General features: G+C 44.6%; 1 protein-coding gene across 15 annotated transcripts in view; it reads left to right on the plus strand.

Moving 5' to 3' along the window:
* Positions 1–25,788, plus strand: part of JAKMIP3 (Janus kinase and microtubule interacting protein 3) — an 82,352-nt gene that overhangs the window by 11,457 nt on the left and 45,107 nt on the right. For 13 of the 15 annotated variants that reach the window (XM_084525865.1, XM_084525860.1, XM_084525866.1 and 10 more), the window contains exons 2-4: positions 10,102–10,247; positions 20,058–20,287; positions 22,868–23,365. In XM_084525865.1, the coding sequence (XP_084381991.1) occupies positions 20,153–20,287; positions 22,868–23,365 (633 nt within the window). In that variant the 5' untranslated portion in view covers positions 10,102–10,247; positions 20,058–20,152. Of the gene's footprint in view, positions 1–957; positions 1,061–1,569; positions 1,596–10,101; positions 10,248–20,057; positions 20,288–22,867; positions 23,366–25,788 lie in introns of those variants that run through there. The other 2 variants (XM_084525864.1, XM_084525867.1) reach the window with 2 other exon arrangements.

Raw genomic sequence — 25,788 nt, forward strand, 5'->3', positions numbered from 1 at the left:
TGTGGCTGTCGGCAGGGGCCGGGTCCCCCTCAGAGCACTGGGGGTGCCACCAAGCAGCACTGGGAGTGCCACCAAGCAGCGCTGTGTGCACAGGCTCTGCTGCACCGTGCTCCCAGGGAAGTCCTCTCCTCACCAACCAGCACCTCCAGGCTTTCTTGTTGCAAAAAGCCACTTGTAAGTGTGAGGGTGGTGGCAGTGTGGCTGCACGTGGCTTCTGGTGCTCTCTGGTTGGTGTGCTCTCATGCACTGGCAGCTTTTTGTTGTTGCTGCTCTACCCCACGTCTCCTGGCCATGGGCTGTCCCACAGCACGTGTGTGGTCAAGGCCCTTTATTAGAGTGAATATTTGAAGCTCTCAGTGATAAGCGCCCACCCAGCAGTAGCTGATCTTTAATGCTTGAATCGTTTGAATGTATTTATGGCTGCAGAGGGATGTGAGAGCCGTGCAGCCATCCTTCCTGCACCTCTGGGCTGGGGCTGGGTCCTGCTGTCTCAGCACCCTGATGGGCAGAAGGTTTGCAACCGGGGCTGTCCTGGACCCAGCCAGGTCTGCAGGCTGTGGCCATGGTTCTGTTGTACTAGCAGTGAAGGAAACACATGAAAAACTTTTTCACAGAATCACAGTGTAAATAGCATCGGCATTCATTTTTATTTATTTATTTTTTTTTTTTTAATTAAAGCAAGAAGTGAAAGCCTACATAATCGAAGTATATACGAAGCTAAAACGCTGCTGACGTGTCACAGGCTGAGCTCTCAGGCACTTCTTGGTTCGCTGCTTCTGGAAGGGAGCTCTCAGCCTTCATTCCCCATGGTAATGGGCCAGCTCTGCACGGGCTGGCACCCCACGGGCCGGCTTCTCAGGAAGGGCAGCGGCAGGGCTGGGGCTGCGATCCCCCTGTGCAGAGCCAGCAGTGCCCACAGCCAGCACAGCCCTGCCTTTCCTCTCGCACTCGCTACGGGGAATTATTGCCAAAGGGACTTCAGGGTGGCACCGGCAAAATCTTTCCCGTCTTTGTTTTAAAATGAGGTTGAAAACAAACAAACAAGCAAACAACCGAGCGGGTGAGTCGGTTCTCTGTTACCCGCTGTCTCGGGGAGGGGGGGACCTCGGGAAAGGGCAGCAAGCCCCGGGGCTGATGCAGCGGCACCGGGAGCACCCCAGCTATTGCCTGGCAGAGGGTGCCGGGTTAGGGGGTGCCGGGTGCGGGGCTCTGCCCGGCCGTGCTCCTGCGGGCTGCTCCCGGCTGTTCCCGGCTCCGAGGCGGAGCGGCAGGACGCGGAGGTTTGGTGCCGTGATGCCGCCCATCCCCAGCCGCGCCGCAGGCAGGGGGGGACAATTTTTCCTCCTCCGGAGGAGAGAGCTGCGCTCCTTCTCCCCAGCGCCCCCGCAGCATCCCCTGCGCGACGGCGGGCGGGCGGGCCGGGCTGGGCGCACACACCCCGGCAGGGACCCCAAATACCCCAAACACCCCAAATACCCGGCGGAGCGGCGGCACGGGGCGCAGCCAGCTCCTCCCCGGGGCGCCTCGGCGAGCTCCGGGCCGCGGCTGCTGAGTCACGGCCCCGGCAGCCGGGCGGCGCCAGGCACCGAGCGCAGGTGAGGGGGGACCGGGGGGCTCCGGGGCCGGGGGCGGCTCCGGGGGGCCGGGGGGGGTCGGGCCGGTCCCCGGCATCACCCGGCGGGATGGGGCGGGGGGGCTGCGGGGTGCCGGGGGGCTGCGGGATGCCCCCAGATGCGCCCCGCAGGCAGCGGGGAACGACCCCCGGGCCCCCCCTCGCTGCTTTCCCCACGGCCCAAGGTCTCTGCAGCTGCAGCCTGGTGCTTCTGCAGCCCTTGCACTTGTTTATCTGCTGGAGTTGCAGCAGCCTTATTTATTCTTGCTTTTCCATGGCGTTGCTGTGGTTCAGCTGCACAGCCGGGGGCTGCTCGCTTCCTGAGGCTTGTCCATCTTCCTTCCCGAGGCTGCGGAGCTGGGGGTGAAATGGAGGGAACGGGTGGGCATGGGAAGCAGGGAGCTGGCCTTTTTGGAAAGCTTGCTGGGTTTCCTTACGGCAGAGAAGCTGCAGGTGGTACCTGCAAGTAGGAGCATTCCCTGGGCACCATTAGAATCCAACATCTGACTTCTGAAAACAACCCTGTTTTGCTGAACTACTGCTAAGACATAAACTGTTTGGATGGAAAAATAATCTCTGGCTACGATTTCAAATTTAAGCATGGAAATTGAACTGGCAGTTGCTTGTAAATTGCAGGTTTGCATTTTGCAAACAAAAGCATTTCAGAAGCAAATATTAAACATAAGATGCCATGAATACATATGTGTTTTCCATGGACTTTTAAATATTATTTTTTTTAAGTAAACAAAAAGCTGAGCGATATCATCAGGGGCTGTGAATTTGATGCTGCACTGATCAGGTCAGCTCAGTCTCCATAGAGGCCTTCCCCTCCTGTCCCCCTTTTCCCTTCCCCTTGCCCTTTCCTCTCCCTCTCCCCTCCTCGCCCAGGCAGGGCTGCCCCACGCCTTGGCTCCCATTTCAGCAGGACGTCTGTACAGACAGCTTTTATGCAAAGCAACAGAAAAGAAGAAATTATGTGATTTCAATACAGAAATGAAAAAAGGAAACCAGAAGGGTGGGGGAAATAATCTCATTAGATCGAAGGACCAAGAAACTTTGTTGTCTCTGCCCTGATGCCTGGCCTTGCCCTGCCTGATGCACTTTGTACAAGGAAGGTCCAAAACTAAGCCAGGAGCACTTTGCTGCCGTGCGGGGCTGCAGGCCAGGCGGTCATTTTGTACTGGGAAGCACAAATATTTCTGCAAAGTCTTTGAGGACAGAGTTTGCTGCTACCATGAACTTCCTAGCCTTTTGCTTTTGTTTCTTGAGCAGCAGATAAATTTTGGCTATTTTTCCTCCAAAAGCAAAAGAAAAATGGTATGCAGAGCCTGGATGATGCCCAGACAGTCGGGACTTTCCAAGATTGCAGCAGCTGCAGACGGCGTCTTGCAAAGGGAGCGTGACCCTCGCAGCAGACGGGTCCCCAGGGCCTGCCAACGCCTGGGCACACACTGGTTTGGGGGCAAGCACTCTTAAATGCCACGCTGAGTGTTGAGGCTTGTTTGCATCTGACTTGGACTCCAAGATGATGCCGGTGCTTATTAGCAGCTGGGAAAGCTGCCCATGCTCCCTGGCTGCAGCCGGGGCTCTGCTGCCTTGCTGTGACATGGGAGGACGAAACGTGGTGTGCTTGCTGTTGGGAGGCTTAATGGGATGCGAGTTTAAAAGCAAATGTAGAGACACGTTAGTTCTGCAGGGCTCAGTTGAGCTGGGATTTAGGTGAGGCATTACCCTACACGAGGAAAATTTCTGTGCTTCTCGTGATGCCATGGTTAGGAGTTGGGCTCCATGACCCTATTTGTAGCTGTTAGGGATCGGGATGCCCCCCTGCATAGGGCTGCAGGCTGAGTGAGCTCAGGTTGGGGGGCTGGCACCCTTGGCACCCCCAAGCTGCTCAGTCATGGCCAGGGCTCTGACAGGGGCTGGGGAAGGGCTAGGAGCCAGACGGGAATCCTGACTGAGACAGCAAGTGAGGATGCCGGTGGAGCCCCCTGAGCCTTGGTTCCAGTTATTTTCTGATAAGCTCTGGGTTATGAGGGGAGAATGCTTTAAAGAAGTGAAATGGCATGTGGATTGAGCTGTGTGTTCGGGGCTGTGTACCAATGTACAAATCACTGCAAGCAGTGATGCCGGGCCTCACAAACTACATGTGGCTGAAAACGAAGTCAAACTGCGGCGATTTTTACTCTAAGCCTCTTAAAAACAACAACAAAAGAAAGCAAAACCCAACCACAACAACAAACACCGTGCACTACAAAGGCTGTATAATTTTAATGATTTTTCTTTTATTCCTTCTAGTATCCATTCCTAGAGCACGTAAAAGCTGAAGGAGGGAGGGGCAGGCTCTCAGTGCCATGCCCTGGAGGGCTGGTGGAGGTGCTGTATGTGCAGCCCGAAATAGCTCTCCTCCATGTTCTGCTTTCCCGTTTTCAGCAGGTCGCCTTGCAGCATTTGTGCAGCAGGAGGTTTCCTTACCAGGGGGCAGAGGCTCTGTTGCCAGCCACATGCTAGCCCAGGCAATGCTCAATGTCTTCATTTGGAAGGGATTTATAAAATGTATATCCAAAGCAAGGGTTTCAGAGCAACTGCTTAATATATATATATTTTTTTTTTCTCTTGGCAATACCTGGGAGGCATTTGCAGCAAAACCTGTTGCTCTGATGCTTTTGTTACTCAACCTGCTCCTGTGGAGGCCACGCAGCATCACTGTACCTTTCCTCAGCGCTGTGCCAGGCCCTGCTGGTGCTGGATGCTGCCAGCTCTGCCGCCGTCACCCTGCAGCCCGTGGCTCACATAGGGTGAAGGCTCTGCTCAGAGCAGCAGAATTTGGCTCTCATGGTGGGTTTGGCTTGTGGTAGTTTGATGGCAGGAGCAGTAGAATGAGGGAGGAGTGCTGCCAGAGTCTGCAGCATGCTGTGCAAAGGGAAGATTTGTCTGTCCCCTGTGAAAATCCTGTAACTGCCTCCTGCCAATGCCCCCTAATAATGTCGGGTGGCTTCTGGTGCTTGCATTATTGTGAAAAAGTAAATGAAACATTCTTCTCACCTCCATGCTATCAGTCATTCACAGCTGCCTGTTTAATGTCTCTTCAAAAAATCCCAGCTCTTGATTCTCTTGTTACCTGGCTGTACCTTTTATGTTTCTTTTAGATGAATATTACTGTAATCACGAGTACCTACCACTTATCCTTCTGCAGCATTATAATGCTTTTCATCTTGTTTCCTGCCTCCTGCTATTAAAATCTAATATCTTATTTACCTAGCTGCACGCACAACAGATGTCCTCAATGATGACTTGATCTCTCCTTCTAAACCTCTGTCTGCAGGATATGTCAAAATGTATTTTTAAATATGGATTATCTTGTACTTTCCCACATTGAATTTCATGTTGCTTAGTTACTTAATTTTCTAGTCTGTGGTTATTGTTTTAGTTTTCTCTTCCCTTTTCTTGCTTTATTTTTATTTATTTTTATTCCTCTCTCATCTTGATTGACCTAAATAATCCTCTATTATCAGCAGATTTTGATATCCCACCCTTTACTCTTTTTGCAGGTCGCCAGCAGAATACCAAACACTGCCAGCCCTGGCTCTGGTCCTTGGAGCCCACAGCTGGGAATCTCTCCATCTCAGTGCTTGTTCCTCCTTTGTTTCTATCCCCCAGCCATGCCTAGAGTTTGTTTTACATCATCTTACTAAATCTTCTTAAGCAGTTAATTGTGTAAGCATCCAACCCTGAAGTATTCATTGTGAAAATGAGACTCAGGTTTGCGTCCCCGCATCTTTTACACATTTACATGCAAGGTTTCTCTGAGGTCGTGCCTGCTGGCCCAGGTTCAGCTCAGCCTGTGAAGCCCTTCTGCCTGCTGGGAGCAGCTCTTTGCAGGCAGTCACAGCAGCATCAGCGTGTCTGCCTGGATGTGGACTTTTCTGGAGCTTGTGGGTTTGATGACAAGTGCTTGTGCAGTTCTTACCAATATTTAGAAAGTCAGAAGGCAGACAGACACATCCTCTTAGCTAAGATCGGTGCAGCACAAGCCATGCGAGAAGAGACTTTCCCTGAAGGAGTAAGTGCAGAAGGCTGTAAGGCTGGAAAATCCTGGATTTAAATGCCAGGTTACCCAGATGCCACACTCAGAAAAGGAAAGAGCTCTTCCCTAGCTGTGTCCTCTCTGTAAATGGAGATGTCTGGGACAATGTTTCCCCAGTTCTTTTATATAGATTATTTTCCCAAAGAAAAGCAAGGCTAGCACTATTTCCATTCTGAACAAGTCCTCGGGAGGGAGAGGTCTGCCTGTGAGTAGGTTCTCCCAAGGTGAGGCATCAGCAGGCCTTGCTGCAGAGGATGCCACTCGGGGCTGAGTGACTTAGTCCATGGTGCTTTAAGGGCCAAGAGAGCAAGTGTGGTATCACAGAAGATTTCCTCTGTGGTGTGTTTTTTTGGTTACAAAAGTTACAGAGTTACAGCACTGATGGCAAATTAACAGAGCTCCAGGACTACAAAGGGTGCTTGGGACCCGATTCCACTTGTGGATAGACCACAAGGTTTTGGCTCGTTAATGTTTTATTTTGAAGCCATACCTGGCTTAGCTGAGCAATGAAGTCTTTCTCATCATTTGTGCTAGCATCGGGTACTTGAAGCTGTCTGCTTTCACCGCTGGTTTCTAAATGCAAATCCTGAGAAGCTGAGAACAGACACTCTTGTTTGAAGGGAGCTAGATAAAGTAGGTGCTTTTTGTTGAAATAACCCGATTAAAGGATGCATGGCAAATTTTACTCTGTATTTTAGAATGGCAGGACTTAGCTGTACAAGAACAAATGTTCTTGTTATGCTCAATTATGTTAGCAGCCGATGCTGACGTGTGCTGACTGGCATCAACGCATCTTGAGTTCTATGGACATCTTCAGTTTCTAGCTGGGTTTATATTTCATTTCATTTTTGCCTTTGCATGTTGGTCCCTGGAAGTCTTTTGATGGCAGGTAGAACAACGTGTGTTACCTGGTGCCATTAGAGATTTAATCCTCTGTGTGCATTTGTCCTTCTTGGTCCAAGTAACAGGAGGCTGTGAAACATGGTATAATTTCTGTTGGCTTTCTCACTGCATACACACACATACTTTTTTGGATGAAGCACCTTCTGAGATGCTCATTCCAATTATTTTTTTTACATTTGTTGCTGATTACATTTCGTGCAACAATAGAAGGGTCAATCTACGTGATCCCTGTTAGTAGCGCTGTACCTTCAGCATGACGATGTATGTGAACTGGATGTGATTTTCCATGGAAGTTAGCCTCTCTTCTGGCTGTTAGTCTTGGTTAAAGAAATAAGTAAGAGGTTACAGAGCTCCTGTGCTGAAAATAAGGTTTCCCTAAAGGACTGGATTCTTGACTTCATTTTAGATGGGTCTGGTTCTGCCACGCTGGAAGGAAGTCTTAAACCCACTTACTGGTCTGTTGCACTAAACTGCAGAGAAATGGATATCTGCCTGCCAAGCAAATTGACTGGGAAGATTGATGCAGCATCTCAAATCAAATCAGCTTAAAAAATAATAAATAAATAACAGTAAAAATCAGATTATAGCTTAAAAATTCTCAGCCACGTGTATCTGGTTAATGCACAGCCACCTATGAGCAGAAATCACCTTGACAAGGTCAGCAGCAGTGAAAGAACACTGTATCTGCATATCCTTAGCAAGAAGCACCTCCGGTGATGTGCCTCTGGCCTGGGAAGGCTTTGCTCCACGATACGTGGGGCATGTCCTGCTCCTCGGTGTGGCCTTTCCTACGTGCTTGAGTGTTTCCCTCCTAGTCACAGCTTCGCTTTGCTGTCTGGAAACATGAGCTCTGTTACTGCAAGCTTCATGAGTCTTTCTGTTCCATTACCTGGGAGAGTATTTTGCCTTTAGGATTTTATTCAGCCATCTTCCAGGGCGTGGACTGAGTCAGGTTTGTTGGTTTGGTTTGTTTCATTTTGTTGATGTTGTTTATTTTAAATCTTATTCATGTTTTAAATTTAATTCAAAAGATTAAGATGCTTTTCTTGTAGTTGGAAATATGTACTTAGCCAGACAAAATTCCTCCCTCTCCAGGTCCTGAGTACTTCAGTACTTGGCACGGATTAGAGGATGTGTTGGCTCTTGCTTTAGTTGGCTTCATAACACGTGTCAGTAGGGTTCTTTGCTACTGACCCGAGTGCCTGGGGCTCAGCTGTGATTTACAGGAGCAAGTCTGAGTTCCGACCCCAAGCTGATAGATTATTTGCCAAAAAGTGGTTGGTCTCAACGGGCCCTTTGAGTACCGGAAGCAAATAATAATTTAAAAAGCGGTGCTTTCTGTTAAAGCATTCAGCTAGCTCTGCTGTCTGCATCCTCCCCAGCTAATTGCCGTTTTTTCACCCATCTTTCCTCAAGCTGTGCTGGTGCACGGGCTGGTGCTGCCATGGGAGATGCCATGTCGATGTGCTAGGACCAGGAAGGGGCTCTCAGGAGAGCCGGGGCCTCCAGGGAGCTGGCTCTGCCGAGCCGTCATGCTCCTGGCTCTGAGGATGAACACAGCTCCACGTCCAAAGCCTCGCTGCCCCCCTGATCCCCAGAACCCATCTCATGCTGGCAGCATGCTGGGTTTGGTAGCCTATGGACGGGGCTGTGCTTGCTGAGCTGCTGCTGGGGAGAAGCGCCTTTCAGGCAGTGACTTCCCACTACTTTAATGACCGGATCCTTTTAGTGAATGGCAAGTTTCCTACCGACTCGAGTGGAACTTGGCTCAAGTGCCTATCTGACAACCTGGTGAAATAAATGGAAAACGCATGATTTCAGAGGGCTGTGAGTGAGGCCACAAGGGGTTACAGCTGTTCCCAACCGCACTGTTTCTGTCTGGCATCTTCACTCCTTGCATAAATTCAGCCTTTCTAGATATGTAGTGGAGCTACTCTGTGGAGCTGTCCGACAATATATACCCATATAAATATGAAATCCTTTTCTAACAGGGATTTTAGAATTCAGATTCTCCTAACAGGCAACACTAAGCTATTATACTATGCAACACTATACTATATGCAGTATCAAGGAGTTGTGTATTTTGACATTAGCTGTGAGAAGTCATTGATCACTTGCTGATTAATGGGTGAAATGTGAAACCTGTGAAAGCATATGAATTAATTAGTTATGCAGAAGTTTTTTTCATACGGTGACCTGGTATCCCCAAAGATACTAGTGGTAAATCCAGTACCTGTTCTCATGTATTTAAAAAAAAAAAAAAAAAAAAAAAAAAAAAAATGTTTCTGCTATTTTCTGTTATTCACTTAGATCTATCTCCATCTATTTTATATTTCAACACTTCTTAATTATGGTTCTTTTTGCTTCATGTGTGAGATCTTCAGTGAAATTCAGGAAGCAAAGAAAAGCAGCTCACATTGTCCAGTTGAAGCTTTTTGGGTTTCTATTACAAGTTTGTTGCATCACACACAAACAAAATATATAGAATGGAGACCTTAATCTGGATATCACATTTCCAGCAGCTTCAGTGCTCATTTCACAGCAAAGTGCAGTAAGCTAAATACTGCAATTCGTATCTCCTCAACAGGATTCACAAGCAAGGCTTGGTGCCAGGAGTGTTTTCAGAGCGACTCGCGTTGTCCCTGTGGCTTTACAGGCAGTGGCCGTGCCTGCTCTTGCTTCCACGGGGCAGTGGGAAGCAGGTTCTACAGGGAAGTAGTGGTGGTGTGCTGCTGCTGAAGGTGGTACTACTCGAGCTCAGAACTGCTGTTATGAATGTGCAAAGCCTGGCTTCTCAACTGAAATGATAGTAGTAACACCCTTGTTTTGTCTCTTGTATCCGTGTATAACTTAGTCTTCTTTTGTGTCCCTCTCTTCCCTTGGGGAGGACACAATCTTACGCTGCTCTCCCATTTCTCAGAGTGTTTTAAGCGATGGTACACAGACAGGGAGGAAACCCAACAATTAGAAAGCACTGCTCTCACTGAACCTCGCAGAGCTCTGCAGCAAACTGCTGGCTTCCTTCAGGAAGGACAGTAAAACTGCGTTAATAACCCCAGAGCACAGAAATAAAAACTGGTTCTGGAAATGATTCCCTTCCCTATGCCATTTTGTTATAATGTGATAGAAATCTGTGTACTTAGAATAACTCCAGCTAATTGGGTAACAATATATATAAATGACTCTGTTGTGTTCATTACAATTTTGCCAGTCCAGTTCCTATACTGAATATTTGCTTAATGCTACCCACTCCAAATATTAAGAAACCCCACTGTGTGATACTGAGAACCAAATGTTAGGTCATGGTAATGTGCAGTTTGAACAGCTTTTCTTTTCTGCACTCATTTGTCACCTCTAAATAGGACATCACTCTCTCTTTCACCTTCTCCACCAATGTTCTAGCCAGAAGCCAGAGGAGCAGCACGTTGCCTTGTCAGTTACTTTAATACAGACCTTCCTGTTGCCAGAACTTACTAAAATCTCTCTTGGTCTTTCCCAGGGACCATCTTCCCAGCTGAGACCATGCCATCAGGCTCATACGTGATTCCATGAAATTTCGGACATCCAGCCCTCAGCGGGACTGCCCACATCAAACAGATGTTTGGGGGAGAGGAAGGGTGCTAATCCCCAGCGCTGCTGTCTTCGGTGGGTACTCCAGCCTGTCCCTGCTAAAAGGGTCAGAAAAAGTCTCCAGCAAGTCTTTTTGATCATATTTTTGCTTTCTTTCTTAATCAGCCAAGGGGCTTGCTCCCTGTCAAGTAAGTGGGCAGAGGTGGGCTGAAATTAGGGAGCAGAATCTCAGCAACTGTCAAGACGAGGTAATTTAAGCTAATAAGAAAACAAGTCTGAAGTAATCTGACCCCAAAGAATAAATGTCGGGGAGGGGTGAATGAACAGCTTTGCATTAGAGCTTGATGGGCATTTAACAACTTGCAATTGATTTTCATTCAGATTTTTCAGATTTATCTTTCCATTCAAATTCTTGTTTGTTGCAGTTAAATTTGTTGTTGTTGTTGTTTTAGTCAGTGTAGGGCTGGGCACACATCTAGTTATAAAAGGAACAAAATGTAATAAATAAAAATGTATTTTGTTCACTTGGAAAGCCATGGTCAGGCTAAAGAAAGGCTCTACCTCCCATCAGTGTCCTTCCACGCTGTCCAGTTCCACAATGCTGAGTTTGCTGAGGATGAGTCATTCTGAAAATTAGTCTTATTTATGAAATCTAAAATGCAATGTTTTTGTTTGCCACAGTAGAGCCTGTTATTTACAAACTCATTTATAAATTGAATAAATCCAAGAGCTGAAATTCTTTTATAACAGTGCTGCAATTAAATGCTGCCTTTTGCTCTCTCAAATCCAGCTGTGTTGTGTGTTCATGCAGAAGAGGGTTGGAGAGGTAGCATTAAATAGTTAGTTATTTAAGGATGTTAATAACATGCTTAAAAGGTTTCTATAAAGCGCTTTTGGATCATGCGACGCCATCTGTGTTACAGTTGATTGTAGTTAATTATACAGGGATGAATTCCTTGGGAAAATGGATGGCATTGCTCAGGCAGTTTGTTTGTGATCAAGATAATGCAATGACACAACATTAAGCTGACAGAATTAAGTCTGAGATGCACTCCTCGCTAATAATCCTACACAAGTCAGTGAAATTATTCTGAGTTGCTCCAGTTTAACTGAGAATTTGGATAGGTGAATTTTTGTAATATTATTATAATAACTCCAATGTATTTTTGTACCTAAAGTACTGCAGAATATCTAAAGAAAAAATATTTTTCTACATAATAGTTACTGTTTCTAACTTATATAATTTCTTTACTTTCAGCAGTTTAGTCACAAGAGATGTGAAAGTAAGAAAGGTGGCCTGCTTAGGTAATGTTAAACTTGTGGTGTTAAAATATCCGGCTCTACCTGTTCAGATTTAGTAACAATTAGGTCTTCTAGTACTTAAATTTTATTACTTTCTTTGTATTTACTGGAAACTATTTATTAACTATGTAGGCTATTCACGGATTGGACAGCCACCCATACCTTGCATTAAAAAGAAAAAAAAATGTAAAATTTATTATGAAAAATCAGTGGTTGGGGTTTATATATGAGTGCATGTGATGCAGCAGGCAAACAATGTATGTGCAGTTCACAGGGTTCGGGATTTTGCTTTGGATTCTGTAACCTTGGTCCACCCATCAATGAGTTAAAGCTAACAGTGGGTGAGGGATTAATCTTTGAGGAAAAATTCAGGTCAGTCAGGATTTGACATGTGTCTGTTAAAGCTGTTGTTGGAATTGATCTAATCCTAAGCAAAACTTTGGCTAGAGATCCATCTGCAGAAATGCATTACTGTATGGTGCTGGTTTTTTTTGTTGTTGTTGTTTTGTTTTGTTTTGTTTTGTTTTTAAACCAGTTACTATGTCATCATATATAAGTTTTAGAAGTTGTTCCATGCTGGGAAATACTGTGTTTGTTTTTCCCTATGAAAACTGAGGTTTACCCTAGAACAGCTAACTGTTGATAAGTATGTGCACTCAGTAGGTGCACATGGGTAGTCCACAAGAGTCTTGCTGGCATACAGAAGCGTGCGCTAGCTCTTTTCAGAGTGGAAATCTTCAAGACAAGATGATGTTTCCCAGTCAGTACAGCAGCTGGTTAGAAGTAGGGCCTTGAATTTAAGTGTTCTGCATCCTGAATTTGTGCTCTGTGTTTTACTTTGCTGTCTTCTGCCAGATTTTATGCACATTTTGTTTTAAGTCTGAAACTTTCTCAGCAAAAGTGTGGTTGAGACAAATATTGGAAGTTGAGATAACTGCATTTGATCTTCTTAAAAACAAACAAACAAACAGAGATGAGTTTGATTATATATTTCTAAATATATATATAAATATATGTATGTAAATATATATAATATATGTATGTTCATAGTAGCACTAAATTAAGGTTGCATGGGATAACCAGGGATCTGTGAACTCTGGAAAGTGCTCTAGTTTCTTCTTGGTACCGGTTGCTTCTGCTAAAAATGGGGATTCAAAGAAATGAGACTTGACATGGCTTCCCTTTTAAAAATGGTCTATCATTCACTTCCTATGCTGGTTTCACTACTGAAACTCGGCAAAGCACAGTCCAAAACCAGAATAAAGTCTGAGTATCACATCAAAACATACTCCCTTCCTCCTCCTTAATCCCTCCCTTCCCAAGTCTGGCGAGCCCAGGGTGCCCCTGCCCTCCCTGCAGCACGATGCCACCCTGCTGGGGCTGCACCATCCTCCTGGGACAGGGATAAGGTCAGCCCGGGCTGGCAGGACAGCAAACCACCCTAGGAGCGAGTGCCAGCTCGCGTGGAGTTTGGTTCTGTCATAGATATCGCTGCTGGGGTTTGCCCATGCATAGGCTAGCAAGGCTTGAACCCTTTTCTGTTTGATGGCAGAGTTCACGTCCTGAAGGTTATCTTGCAACCACAGCCATGGCAGCTTTGTCATGTCAAACTGCATTAACAAATTTTTTTTTTTTTTTCAATTTAGTATAGTATCTGGTTTTCAATTTTAACTACTTTTAACTATTTTTTAATCATGAGAGAGTCGCACAGTAAACAATTATCTCCGAGGCATAAAAAATCATCACAAAACCAGCACTTTGACCCAGCATGAAACCACCTTTCAGAGGACAGCCAATTAATTTTCTTTTATTCAGATTTATAAACTGTTAAAATCGCAAGTGAAAAACTGAGATTACTCAAGAAGAGCTTCCCCATATCAGGAAGTGGGAACTCAACCATATCAAACATATATGTCTATGGCTGAGTTACATTGTGCATTTGCATATTGCATTTTCTTTCTATTACAATATTCTGAGGTGTGCCAGAGACTGAAAAAAGATTGTATAAAGCCTTTAGTTATAATAGCTTTTCTAAATAGAAAAAGAACAGCATTTTCACAAGCTCGTATCATATATTTCAAATGTCCAGTATTTGTAAGAACGGTGTTTTGTTTAAGCTGTTTTGTTTAAAATATTGGTACTCTGGTAGCACTCTATTAATTTAATTCAAGTGCGGTGAAACTCTGGTTTCAGAAATTGTTAACTAGAAAATGTATTTTCCAATTAGCCTTGATGTCTGAACTATAAGTCAGGAGGCAAAAAGAGTGATGAGCCCTGCTAAAGACACCTTATGATGCATAATTAATGCTATTTTCAATATCAAACATACCAGGAATCGTATTCATATATCCATAATATATTCTCCCTGTATCAAAAATGTGAAGGCATTACTACTAAAATGCCTCACAGATCCCCCTCTACAGAACTCATTGAAAAATAAAATAAAATCCAAGGGCGACATACCTCATGTATCAGAAATGTGTTTTTTGCCCGTTACTGCCCAGGACAGTATCCCACTGAGCTGGGCTGTTTTCTGGGGGTTGGCACCTCAGCGTTAGCTTTTTGGGTGCACCACACTTCAGCCAGCTGTCAGAGCGGGGTGGCAGGGAAAGCCATGTCTGCCTGATTTGCATCCCTTCTCCAGCACGACAAACTCTCTGCTGAGTTCTGTCTAAGTACAACGGTGTTGGCTGGGAAATATTTTTTATGAATATTTTTTCTCACAGCATTTGGGAGAAGTATTCGTTTAAGGCTGGCATTTGTCCACCAGTCCCCAGATGGCTCATGTGTGCACAGGCATGCACCAACAGACACCACTGTTCAGCATTACAAGACCATGATTTTTTTTGAAATACAAATAACTACTTTCATGCTTTACAACAATGATGCTTGATTCATTGCAGGCACAGAAGCTGATGGTTGCCACTGGAAAGCTGCCTTACTCTGCCCAGTCTGTTTTCCCGTTATTATCCCTTGGAAAAACAATTCAGCATACGCCAGAAGGACGAATGGTTCTAAACCGTGTAAATCCCACTCTGATCTGTAGGGCTCGAAGCATCCTCTGTGCATCTCACCAGTTCTTGAAAATAAGACCATTGCCTTGAGGTTTTCTCCTTTGATGCATTATGCTGCATACGCCAACCTGACTCTCTGAGGGGTTGTGGCCAGGAGCCCCGAACCGAGCCGATTCTGCAGTCATTTCTGTGATCTGCCGGCCGTGTGACACCTGCAGCCACAGGAGCTTCTCCCGAGGGGGAGAACAGAGCTGGGATCCACTTTTCCTCCATGGTTTGTGCCCATCCTTGGCAGCATTTTTATCCCCTGTCATGTCCCAGCTAGGAGAAGATCACCCAAGGGCTGGGAGGCCACAGCTCACTGGGTCATGCAGGGCAGACAGCTCCTGCTGCCTCCTGCGCCCGTGGCAGTGCTCCCTTCTCGCCCCAAATCAGAACCTAGCACTGCCTGAGAGAGCGTGGGGCTGGGCAGGGCATGGGGCTGGGGCTGGGCAGCAAACAGAAGGCAAACTGCTCGATGGAGGGGCTGAAACCTCCTGAGGAAATGCAGAGCAGCAGAGGACAATGCCTCCCGAACTGGCCTGCTCCCAGGGAGTAAATTACAGGCTGTGTGGCAGTGAGTACGTGCTCGGTGCCTGTATGTCTTTTGTTTACTCTTCCTGCGGTTCTCTTCGGCACAGAAAAGCAGTGATAAATGAATGGTTTGGGTAACGTGCTTATTGATGCTTTTGTTCTCTCTGACACAAAGTCTGTTGTAAATACTAATAACGATTTTTTTTTTCTTTTCTGCTTTGCCTTCAAAATCAATGTTCTTGCAGGTGAGCAGCAACTCAGGTTATATTTCTTGGTTTTCCAGAGATAAATGAACCTTGTCAGTAATAGTAAATATCATTCAAACTGTGTTTTAATCTTTTTATGTTTAGAAGCTCAAGAGCCTGAGCACTTCTTGTCTTTAAAACTAATGTCTTTGAAACCCAGTGGAGTTTCATGAGTATAGACAGTCTAAAATCTTTGCATCACTCACTAATCATTCATTAATTTGCATAGAATTAGACAAAAGTAAATAATTAAAGTGAGCATTTAGTTACACTGGAACTCCCAGTCCACAGCCCTAGGCTGATTTCCCTTCCCTCCTCTCCCCCTTCTCCGGGAAGGACAAGGATTTGGGTTTGTAGCCAAAGGGGTGGGTTGGTCCCTGCCTTGCAGGGAGGGGACTGTGAGCCCCCATGCCCCAGCAGGGTGCCCAGCAGGGCAAGGAGCACTTCCCCCTCTGTCTTTATCCAGTATCTGCCTTTTCCATTTCAGGAGGGATGTGCAGGGCACCCACCAGGGCCTGAGGTTTGATACATTCAGGAATAAAAGCAGTTGTAGCATCGCTGGCAGGTACTGCCACTCCTTGAGCAGTGACTCCTTGCCTGCTGATTTCTAACAGCACATGGAGATGCTACCACAACCCGATCCTCTGCAGGCTCCTTCCACTTCGCCGTTTGTATGAGTACATCTGCAACTAATGCAGCGCATTTTGACTTTGGGACAGGGGAAATGCGCTCTTTGTCTCGTGTGTCTTCCTCTGAGAAACCTTCCCCACAAGGTTTTGAGCTTGGAAGCGTGGTGTGCAGGGCAGCCTTCCTATTGTTCTGCAGCTCTCACTGTAGTAGTACATTTTTCAGACAGATCATTACCAAGGCTGATCAAATTCCTTTTATCCAGATCTCTTAATCCTTGGATGTTTTTCTTGGCTACATTCAAGTTTTATCATTATGTCCTTTTTTCAGCTTTAAAGACTTAATTAAAATAGTCCTCAGCTAATTTCTGTGTGGTTCTTTTTGAATCAAGCTTATTACTTTAAGTACTGGCAAGGGAGCTGATTTTTCTCTAAGAAAATCTCATTAAAACCTTAGCATTCCAGTTTGGAGGATGCTCCTGATGCTGGACCACCAGTTCAGCCCACGCTGAACTGATGGGAGTCTATAGGACCTGAAAGTTTGCTCTGTCTCTTTCCATTCTCACCTGGGATTTGACATGGGCATGTTTACATGAGCTGCAGCAGAGCTGTCAGAGGAGAAATTCTCCTGGGCCTGCTTTCTGGGGAATGGGTGCTGGATGTTAGCAGCCTGTTCTGGCAAAGCTTGGCTGAAGGTGGGCTCCTGGGGCCTCTGACAGGCCTCCAGCTTACCAGATCTGGGCTGCTTTTATACTTTATCTTCAACGGTTTTGTAGACACACTTAAAGCAAACGTTGCAATACAAGCCTTTCTTCCTTGGAATATGCTATTTTATCTGTGTTTTTTGTTGTTGTTGTTTTGTTTTGTTCTGTTTTTAGTAGAGAAAAAGCATACTTAGGCAGATGCTTGGTACGAAATGTGTTGACTCATACAGTAAACCTCAGTAATATTTTCAACAAAAATGAAAAGCTCAAACTCTGGAAGCATGAGGACACGTTAGCGCCACTAATCCTATCTCAGACAGAGTTCCCATCAAGTGAGCTGTGCTTAGAAACCCCTTGGCCCCTGTCCAGGCAAGGGCAGTGCCAGGATGGTGGGCTTCTCCCTGCGGTGCTCCCCAGAGGCTCTGAGCCAACACCAGCACGTGCTGGTGAAATAGCTGGTGTTGTGCAGGATATCTGAGTGCTTTGTGCTGTTACTGCACAGTCTCCCAGAAAATCAGCTGCTGGGCTTGTGCTCCTCCCAACATACCTCTCATTACTTTTTTGCCTTTCAGATTAGTTTCCTGTTTGAGTTCCTTGCTTGTGTTTTCTGTAAACAAAGACAAATCCTGTAGCTTTTGCCTGTTGAAAATAACCATTCTGATTTAAATTATTCTGACAAATTGCTGTATCATTAAATTTATTAGTTCTCTGATTAGTTCTCTGACATTTACATATTAGCAATTAAAAGCTTGTATTGTGCTGCTTCTCATTTCCTCAGGTTGTGAAATAACCAGACTCCACCTACTACATCTATCATTACAACATATTGTTTAAGAAAATCATTGTAATATGCACAAATGCTTCATTCATCGCAGGAGAATTCAGTGCCTGTGGCTAGAGACTGCCCCATTTTTTTTTTCTATAAGAAGCCTCTTTTGTAGGGTAATTGCTAATGCATTGCATCTTCTTATACAAAGAAGCATGAATTTTAACCACTAAGAACATCTTTGCATTCTCCTTAGGGATTTTTCAGGCTACGTCTGTAAATTTTTATTTATTTTCATTTCTTTGAATGACCAAACACATTTTTTTTCTATAGAAATTTCAAGGCTACAAAGGCAAGCACCACGGAAAGAAACAACCGTGTTTCTCCAAGTCTCATCTTCCCATCTCTCAGCAGCTTTGCACAGTTACTCCCCAAATTCAGCCACTTCTCCCATTAATTTCACTCCCATTAATCACTGATTAATCACCCCCATTTTTCACTGATAACTTAAAAATTAAAAATGACAGTTGAGTCAGTTTTGCTCAGAGAAGCAGAGACAACTGTTTCTTTGCATGCGTGTTGCTGTTTATCCTTTAAATGTGAACGAACTGGATTTTCACACTCATAACCCATAATCTACAAACTGGAAAATTGCATGGTATAATTACAAAGGAGCTTGTGCTGCTGGTGTTTTTTTTTTTCTCCCATAGTGCTTTGGCAAAGTGTTTTTCTATAAGAAAAACTCCTGGAAGTATACAAATTATGAAAGAAACATTGAGGGAACAAGTGTATTTTAGGATGGCACTCCTGTTCCACTGCTCTAGTGCCAAACGAAGCCTCTAGGACATGGCATTTTCGTGCAGAATTTCTTGTTATCCTTATGTTTCTATTAAATTAAATCTGTTCATACTATCAATAAGCAATGAATTAAGTACTGACCAGAGGAAGAACTGGCAGCAGCCTGTATGACTTGTTCAGCACGTAGTGATCAAGTACAAAACGTTAATGGACCGTCAGTCTGCATCAACAGCTGAGAGGAATGAGTCAAATGAAGCAAGGACAAACTGTGATAATGTCAGTCACGTTCACCTCTGTGCATGCAACTCACAGAACATGGGAATTTCACTTGATTTGATTAATAGGCTAATTATTTACTTTTACACAGAACTCTCATAGAATTTTCTGAGTCATAGGATGGATGCAGCAACAAAAATGGCATTAACATATATTAAAAAAATCACATTTCTCCCTACCTTCATCTGCCTTCATCTCAGACTACAAATTCTTTGGAATGAGTTTGTGTTGTCTTATGCCATCTACATCTGGCAGTTTTATACTTTTATTTTAGTTTAGTTTTATATGTTTATCAATTCCAGGGCATTCGTTGTTGTTTATTCTTGTCTCAGTTAAATAATTCTGGAATGTAGTTTTAGAACTGTATTTATTGTTATAGCAGGTGTTTTGTTGACAAATCTGAAGTTGTCATTGCAGAACTTGTGTATGCTGTGTTGTTTATGAGAGTGTTGGGATTAGTGGGTTGACACAGAGCACAAACAATATAAATGGATAAATTCTGTGAAGATGGATCCACTTTGTCCAGCTCTTCCCTGTTTAATAGAAGAATTGGATTCTCAGTTCTGTTTATTTAGACTTAGTAAAAAAAACCTTTTAGTGTAAATAAAACTACTACATTGTTACCAGACTTAGGTAAACATGTATAGATATAAGTTGTTGTTTTGATGATACACCACAAATGTTGGCATGGACAGCTCCTGTTGCCTTTATATAACCTCTGCTTGCTTCTGTATCTTACTATTTGTATTACTTTTTTACTATGAATTTCTTAAAATTATTTAGAGGAAAACAAACCTTTTATTATTATTTTTTTTTCTGTAAGACTTTTTTTGAAGATCATAAAGTCTTTCTGCCTGCACTGAAAGTGGTTTTCTCTGCTGTAGCTGTCTGCAAGCCATGAGGGTGCCAGGGGATGGAGCTAGGACGTCCCTCCAGAATGTCTGTAGCCTCTGGTCTGTGTAAATCCAAGTGCAGATGAAGAGATGAAAAATGTTTATAGTTTATGATTTAAATCTTATGCTCTGGACAGGCATAAACCAAAATATTTTTGCAGCTGAGCTCTGTCCAGCCCTTGCTTCAGGTCAGGGAGGGCCACTTTAGCTGTACCTCATGCTTCCCAGAGTATCCAGCTGTCTGCTGCTCCTCCTTCCAGGTGCAGTGATGGTTAGAGGAGTAAAAAATGACTTTAAAACTCAGGTTTTTATTATTTTTTTCTTTTTCTTGTACCTTTAAAGCACTGCTCAGGTGGTAATGAGCAGGATGCTGGCTGACTTGACCTCTCTTAATTTTGTGTGGCAAAGAAATGGTGAAGCAGCCTCCATCAGAAGTGTTCATTTACTATAAACCAGCTGATCTGTATGAAAAGCAGTTGTGGGGAAGTGGTGTGGTGCTGGCTATTGGCATGTGCAAGCCCCCCAAACCGCTTCCGAGTGGAGCACCTCGAAGTCCTGCGGAAGATGCTGAAGCCCGGCCGTGCTGTTGGCAGTGACACCCAGCTGTGCTCTGGGCAGTGACACCCAGCCATGCTCTCGGCGGTGACAGCAGCCTGCTCACGGCTCTCCTCTGCTTCCTTCCCTGCAGGCGAGTGAGAAGATGTAGCGGGGCGCGGCGAGGAGGAGCAGCCGCAGCGCCGGGACGGCGGGGCCTGCGCCAGCACCCTGCCTCGCCGCCTCACCATGTCGAGGAAGGGCACCAGCAGCCGCGCCCGGGGAGAGCGGCCCGACGCCTTGGCCGCCCTGCAAGCTGCCAACGAGGAGCTCAGGGCGAAGCTCACCGACATCCAGATCGAGCTCCAGCAGGAGAAGAGTAAGGTGTGTGTCTTCCTTTCCTCTTCTTTCCCTCCCGCAGTGATTAAAACGAAGGCAGCCTGCGCTGTCTTGCTCCCACTGCTTTTTGCCTGCTACCCGACACGTAGCCATGTACCTGACTTCAGAAATAAATCCTTGGGGTGATGCATGTGAGCTAGAGGGACGAGCCTTCTGTGTAAAACAATAGAGCCCCTTCATGTCATGTTTTAAACTGTTCCCCTTGTATTTCAAGCAAAACGCTCCCCATCGGTAAACCCAGGGGCACAAGGTTGAGGGTGCCGGGCAGCAGTGGTTCACATGCTTGCTCTTGTGATCAGGGAGGAAACAAAGCCCAAAAAACACGTAGCTTCGTGCCAGCAGGAGACCTGGGAGAGCACACAGCTGCTCGAAACAGGGGGCATGGCCACGGCGCTGGGCTGAAGCTGTGCACCCTTTTTGTTTCTCATGCTAGAAGTTTTCCTAGTAAGTACTTACCTGTTTAGGAGGATGGGTACCATGAGGACTTTGAATACAACTTGGTGGTGGTCAGAAGTTCCCTTTGCTGGTTCTTCTCTTTCACACCGAGGCTAATTTCCTTTGGAGGTTGTGCTCAAAGTCCTTCAGACCGCCAGCAGCCCCGCCAGGCCTCTGGGCTGCCTCTTCCACAACCCTCAGCACCTTTCTCAGCAAGGGCAGGGCAATGCTATTTGTTCTTCAATAATCCCTAATTAGTTTCCACTGATAAACTTTTGGTTTTTCTTTTTTGTTGCTCCAGAGCCCTAATAGAGAAATGCATTATTATGCCAGGGACAGAATTACATCCTGTAGTTTTCCATTAACTTGCATTATAATTTGGCACTGTAGACCATGATTCTAATTTTTAAGGAAGCTTCCAAAGGCGGTGTCTGTGTTTGTGTATATATACTTATACACACACACACACACACACACATTTTAGTATAATATCTATTAATAATTTTACTGTGAATCAGAGTTTACAGCTTTAAGACTGTGGACCCTGTTTTCCTTCCCTCAACCTTTCCCCGTCCTTTTAGATACAAGGCTTCTCATCATAGCTTTTCTTGACTTCCTAGTTTTAAATTGAAATATCTTTTTACCCTTCTGTGGTCAGATACATTTTGTTATTTGTCATGCATAATTTATTGCTGAAAAAGCATCTGATAAAATGCAGTTGTTTTGTGCTTCCCAGTAGCTCTCACAGAGCTTTTTACGCCTTGCATATGCACATGCATACAGCACAGTTCGGATCTGTGTGCCTGAGTGTGCCAAAATAATGGCTTAGCATCTGGTTTCTTGCATATTCTTTAGGGGATATGGTATGAGACCTGCAGATACCAGCTGAAAAATAGACTCAGACTTCCTCTATAAGGTGCTGGCTATTTCCTGAGTGTGTGTTATCTTAAACATTATTCTGTTTATAGCACTTGTTACAGACATGTTCGTCTTCTTTCTGAGCATATACTTCATGTAGCATTTGGATATTAATGCTTAGCTCACTTGGGTTTTGTGCTTCTTGCATAAGTTTATGATACTTAACGTGTTCACTAGTGGATCTAGGTCACTAAATTGGTCAAATTAAAGTCTATGAAATTTCAAATGCTTAGTATTTGTTTATAAAAATAGGTTGTGATGCTAAAAATCATTATTGGTGCCTAGATTTATCCTCGATATCAGTAATTTCCAAAGTGGCAATGATATGATTTTTTTTTCTCTTTTTCTAAATATACAGGTATTTCCACTTATGCTGATTTCTAGTGGAAGAAATGTCTTTTCTACAGGGTTGTCAGGATTCTTTTTCCTCTTTTCACAGATCACCTTTTCTTTAAAAGAATTATCCCAGTTCTCTGTAATGTCACAGGTTTTTTTCTTTACGCCTGCAGCGTTTGGTTCTGTAGAGTGCTCTCATATGGGAAAGAGATTTAGTCATGTTCTTAGCAAGAAAATGTTCCTGTGTCATCATAGGAAAAAACAAACAAAAACAAACAAACAAACAAAAAAAACATCTTTACTAAAAATAATTGACCTGAACTTTTTTTCCCCAATAAACACTTCAGTAAGTAATTATAATGTTGTGAATATTCACTTCTTAATCTTAGCATTTAAATATATGCACTGGTTGCTCTGATAAACATCCTAGGGCAGAAAAGATAGAGAGAATTGATGTGCATTCCCTGCCTCTGAACAAGCCTGCTCAAAGGAGATAGTTATGCAAACACTTTAAATGCTACTGCAAATACATGCTGGGAATATTTTCTAGTGCAATGCCTGCCACTATGCCACATCCACTTCAATAAAAAGCTGAGGTGGATCATATTTTCCCCTGACACATGTGGCTCTCATTTGTACCCCAGGACAGCACCGCTGACATCCTGCCAACTTTGCCAGCCCTTCTGATGTGTGCACAAGTATAACCTCACAGGTACATTCACTACGACATCGGGCAGGCCTTTCTCTCTAAGGCACAATCATACAACACCAAATTCTGACGTAGTAAAGTGATCCATGCCATTTTTAGATTATCTCATAATTTGTGGCAATAATTTTGTTGATAAAAACACTGCTCTTTTTTGACTTCCCATGTAGGTCAGCAAGTTGGAAAGAGAGAAAAATCAGGAAGTTAAGCAGATCAAAGAACACGAACAGCATAAAAGTACAGTGGTGGTAACAGAGCTCAAAGTCAAACTTCATGAAGAGAAAATGAAGGAGCTCCAAGCTGTTCGAGAAGCACTTCTGAGGCAGCATGAAGCTGAACTACTTAGAGTAATAAAAATTAAAGATAATGAAATCCAGAGACTACAGGCCCTCCTCAATGCTGTACGTGATGGGGCTCCTGACAAAGTGAAAACCGTGCTGCTTTCAGAGGCAAAGGAGGAGGCCAAGAAGGGGTTTGAAGTTGAGAAAATAAAAATGCAGCAAGAAATTTCAGAACTTAAGGGGGCTAAGAAACAAGTGGAAGAGGCTTTAACTATGGTCATCCAAGCTGACAAAATTAAAGCAGCAGAGATAAGGAGTGTGTATCACCTGCATCAAGAGGAAATCAGCAGAATTAAGAGGGAGTGTGAGAGAGAAATTCGCAGACTGGTATGTGTTGCTATCTGTATCTATGTTTTTAATAACACTGATGTTATTGATAGCAGAAAAATGAACATCAATGCTGAACTGCATTAAATGCATGAGGATAAGCAACCAAATTTTTTCAGCTTGCTTCAAATGCGTTTTCTATCTGCTAATAGTGATGTCAAAATGTTTTTTTTAAAACCTGCTAGGATGTTTTGTATGGAACTTTTTATGTCTCTCAGTACCTATTAATATTGCTCATCTTTCAGATATGAAGAACAAGCCTTTAGTTACCAGCTGCATTAGGGTAATTCTACATAATACATTCATTTCTTGGTCTACAACAGGGCCTATTGGCCCCTTTCCCCTCCATTTCCCCACCATTTGTTCCTCACTGATTCACTTTCAACCCTCCCTTTCCCTGCCTTTGCTAATTCCTGCAAAAATTTCCTCTGCACCCTATAGTCGAGTCCTATAACCTGGTGGTGATGACCCCCATCACTCTGCAAGGTGTTCAGGGAGTTTCTTTCTCTCTGTGTCCCCCCTCGGTGGCTTTCCCCCAGGACAAGTGAAGCGATGATGCTCCTCCTTTGGTGGTTACTGGGGTTCCTTCCCTTCATTGCTCATCTGATCCTTGCTGGGTCATCATGTATGCTGGTCATCTAGTCAAACCGTTTGAGTCTCAGGAACAACAGTTAGGCTCTCAAAGGCTACACACCTGTGGCTTCAGAGTATACCTCCAACGGGCCTTGAAACTGGTTGGGGATGTTAAAACGGATCACGTTCCTCAAAAAACAGGAGAACTCCCTGCAGGAAGGAAGGAAGAGGGAAGTCTTTGCATGAAAACCTGGCATGCCACCACCACTTTCTGGATTTTAGAACAATTTCTCCCTCACTGGCAGCTTGGATGCTTGCCCTGAAATTCACTCACTCTTTTGAGTGCAGCACAGCTGATTTGCAGGACTGTCTCTCTTAACTATTGCTGTCATTCCTAAGAGCAGGGGAACAAATGTAACATCCATACTCCTGTGAGGTGTATTAAGGGTCTTGTTTCAGTATTTATCTGATGCTATCATCTTTTTGAGTTTGCTATGCTTTTTTTATGGTATGCAGTGGCTCAGGATAAACTCATTAATGTTCCTTCAAAGCAATTCTCATTTGACTATTGTACAAATCCTAAAAAAGCCAAACCAAACCAAACCAACCAACCACTATCAACAACAACAAAAAAATGTAAGTGAAGGCATGGCACTGTAGCCATGCTTCAGTAAACATCCTGCAAAACCTCCCCACCACAGGGCTGGTGCAGCACCAGCTGTGTCCTGGCAGACCAAGGAGACTGGGCTGGCCGACAGACCGGGTGCTGCTCCCCTAGGCAATGCAGCGTTGCATACCCTTTATTTAGCTCCTTGGACTCTCAGACTTCAGGTTGTTATTTTTTGCCCACATAGAGTATTTTATTTTTATGAATAGGATATTAAAATAATTTATAACCAACTGATCTATTGATACTGGAGAAATATCCTGCAGTGTAAGTACTTTCTTCTCTAAACATACACTACTAGATACATTGATTTAATACATCAGAATGAAAGGGTGGCTAATGTACATCCTAAATAAACTTAAAGCATTACATGAAAATCCATTCTAATGGCCTCTAATGTAGAAGCCATAAAATAAATATGTTCTGAGTTATAAAGAATAGAGTGGTTTGAAGTTATGTTTTCTAAATTGCCTTGGAAAATCAAAGTTTTTTTTATTCCTGCTTGAAAGAATGAAATTATCTAACTGTACTAATTAAATTACACAATGCCATCATTTTACCAAGCCCTGAGTGCTTCCTGAATGACTTTAAGTACTCTCGGTTCCATTGACTTGACCATAATTGATTTCAATGGGAGCTGTTGGCTCCTGGCACCTTGTGGGGAGGGCCCTGATGTTTCAAGGGGAAAGGCTGGTGTCACATCCTATGATAAAAGCTCTCTTCTCTATGAAAATGAGGCAATTAACGAAGCAATTAAGCTAATACCGAAGCCAGCGCTTTTTTCCTCTGTTAAGATAGAGGCCATCAGCAAAGCCTGTTCACTGAGCCTAGTCGGGGCTGCCACGATACACAGGGAAATGCAGAAGAGCCCGGTGTGAGCCGCTCTGTCCGTGCAGCAGAGCAGTGCTGCAGATCCCAGCCCGGTGCCCCCGAGGTATCCTGGCACCCCGGGACCAACGCTGTGCCTGCTCAGCCCGCAGCGCTCCCTGGGGCATCCTGCTGTGCTCCAGGCAGGCTTTGCTCTGAGCCTAGCAGGTGCGGGGCTCAGCAGTCACCACCACGTCTGCCAGCGGTGTTTACCAACAATATTAGTGTTGTATCTTTAATCATGTTCATTAAACTGCCCCTTACCTGCTACGGTTCTGTGCAGATGGAGAGCTGTGCCCCGGTGTGTGCAGCTCAG

The sequence above is a fragment of the Aythya ferina genome, assembly GCF_964211825.1.
Source record: "Aythya ferina genome assembly, chromosome: 7".
Classification (NCBI taxonomy): Eukaryota; Metazoa; Chordata; class Aves; order Anseriformes; family Anatidae; genus Aythya; species Aythya ferina.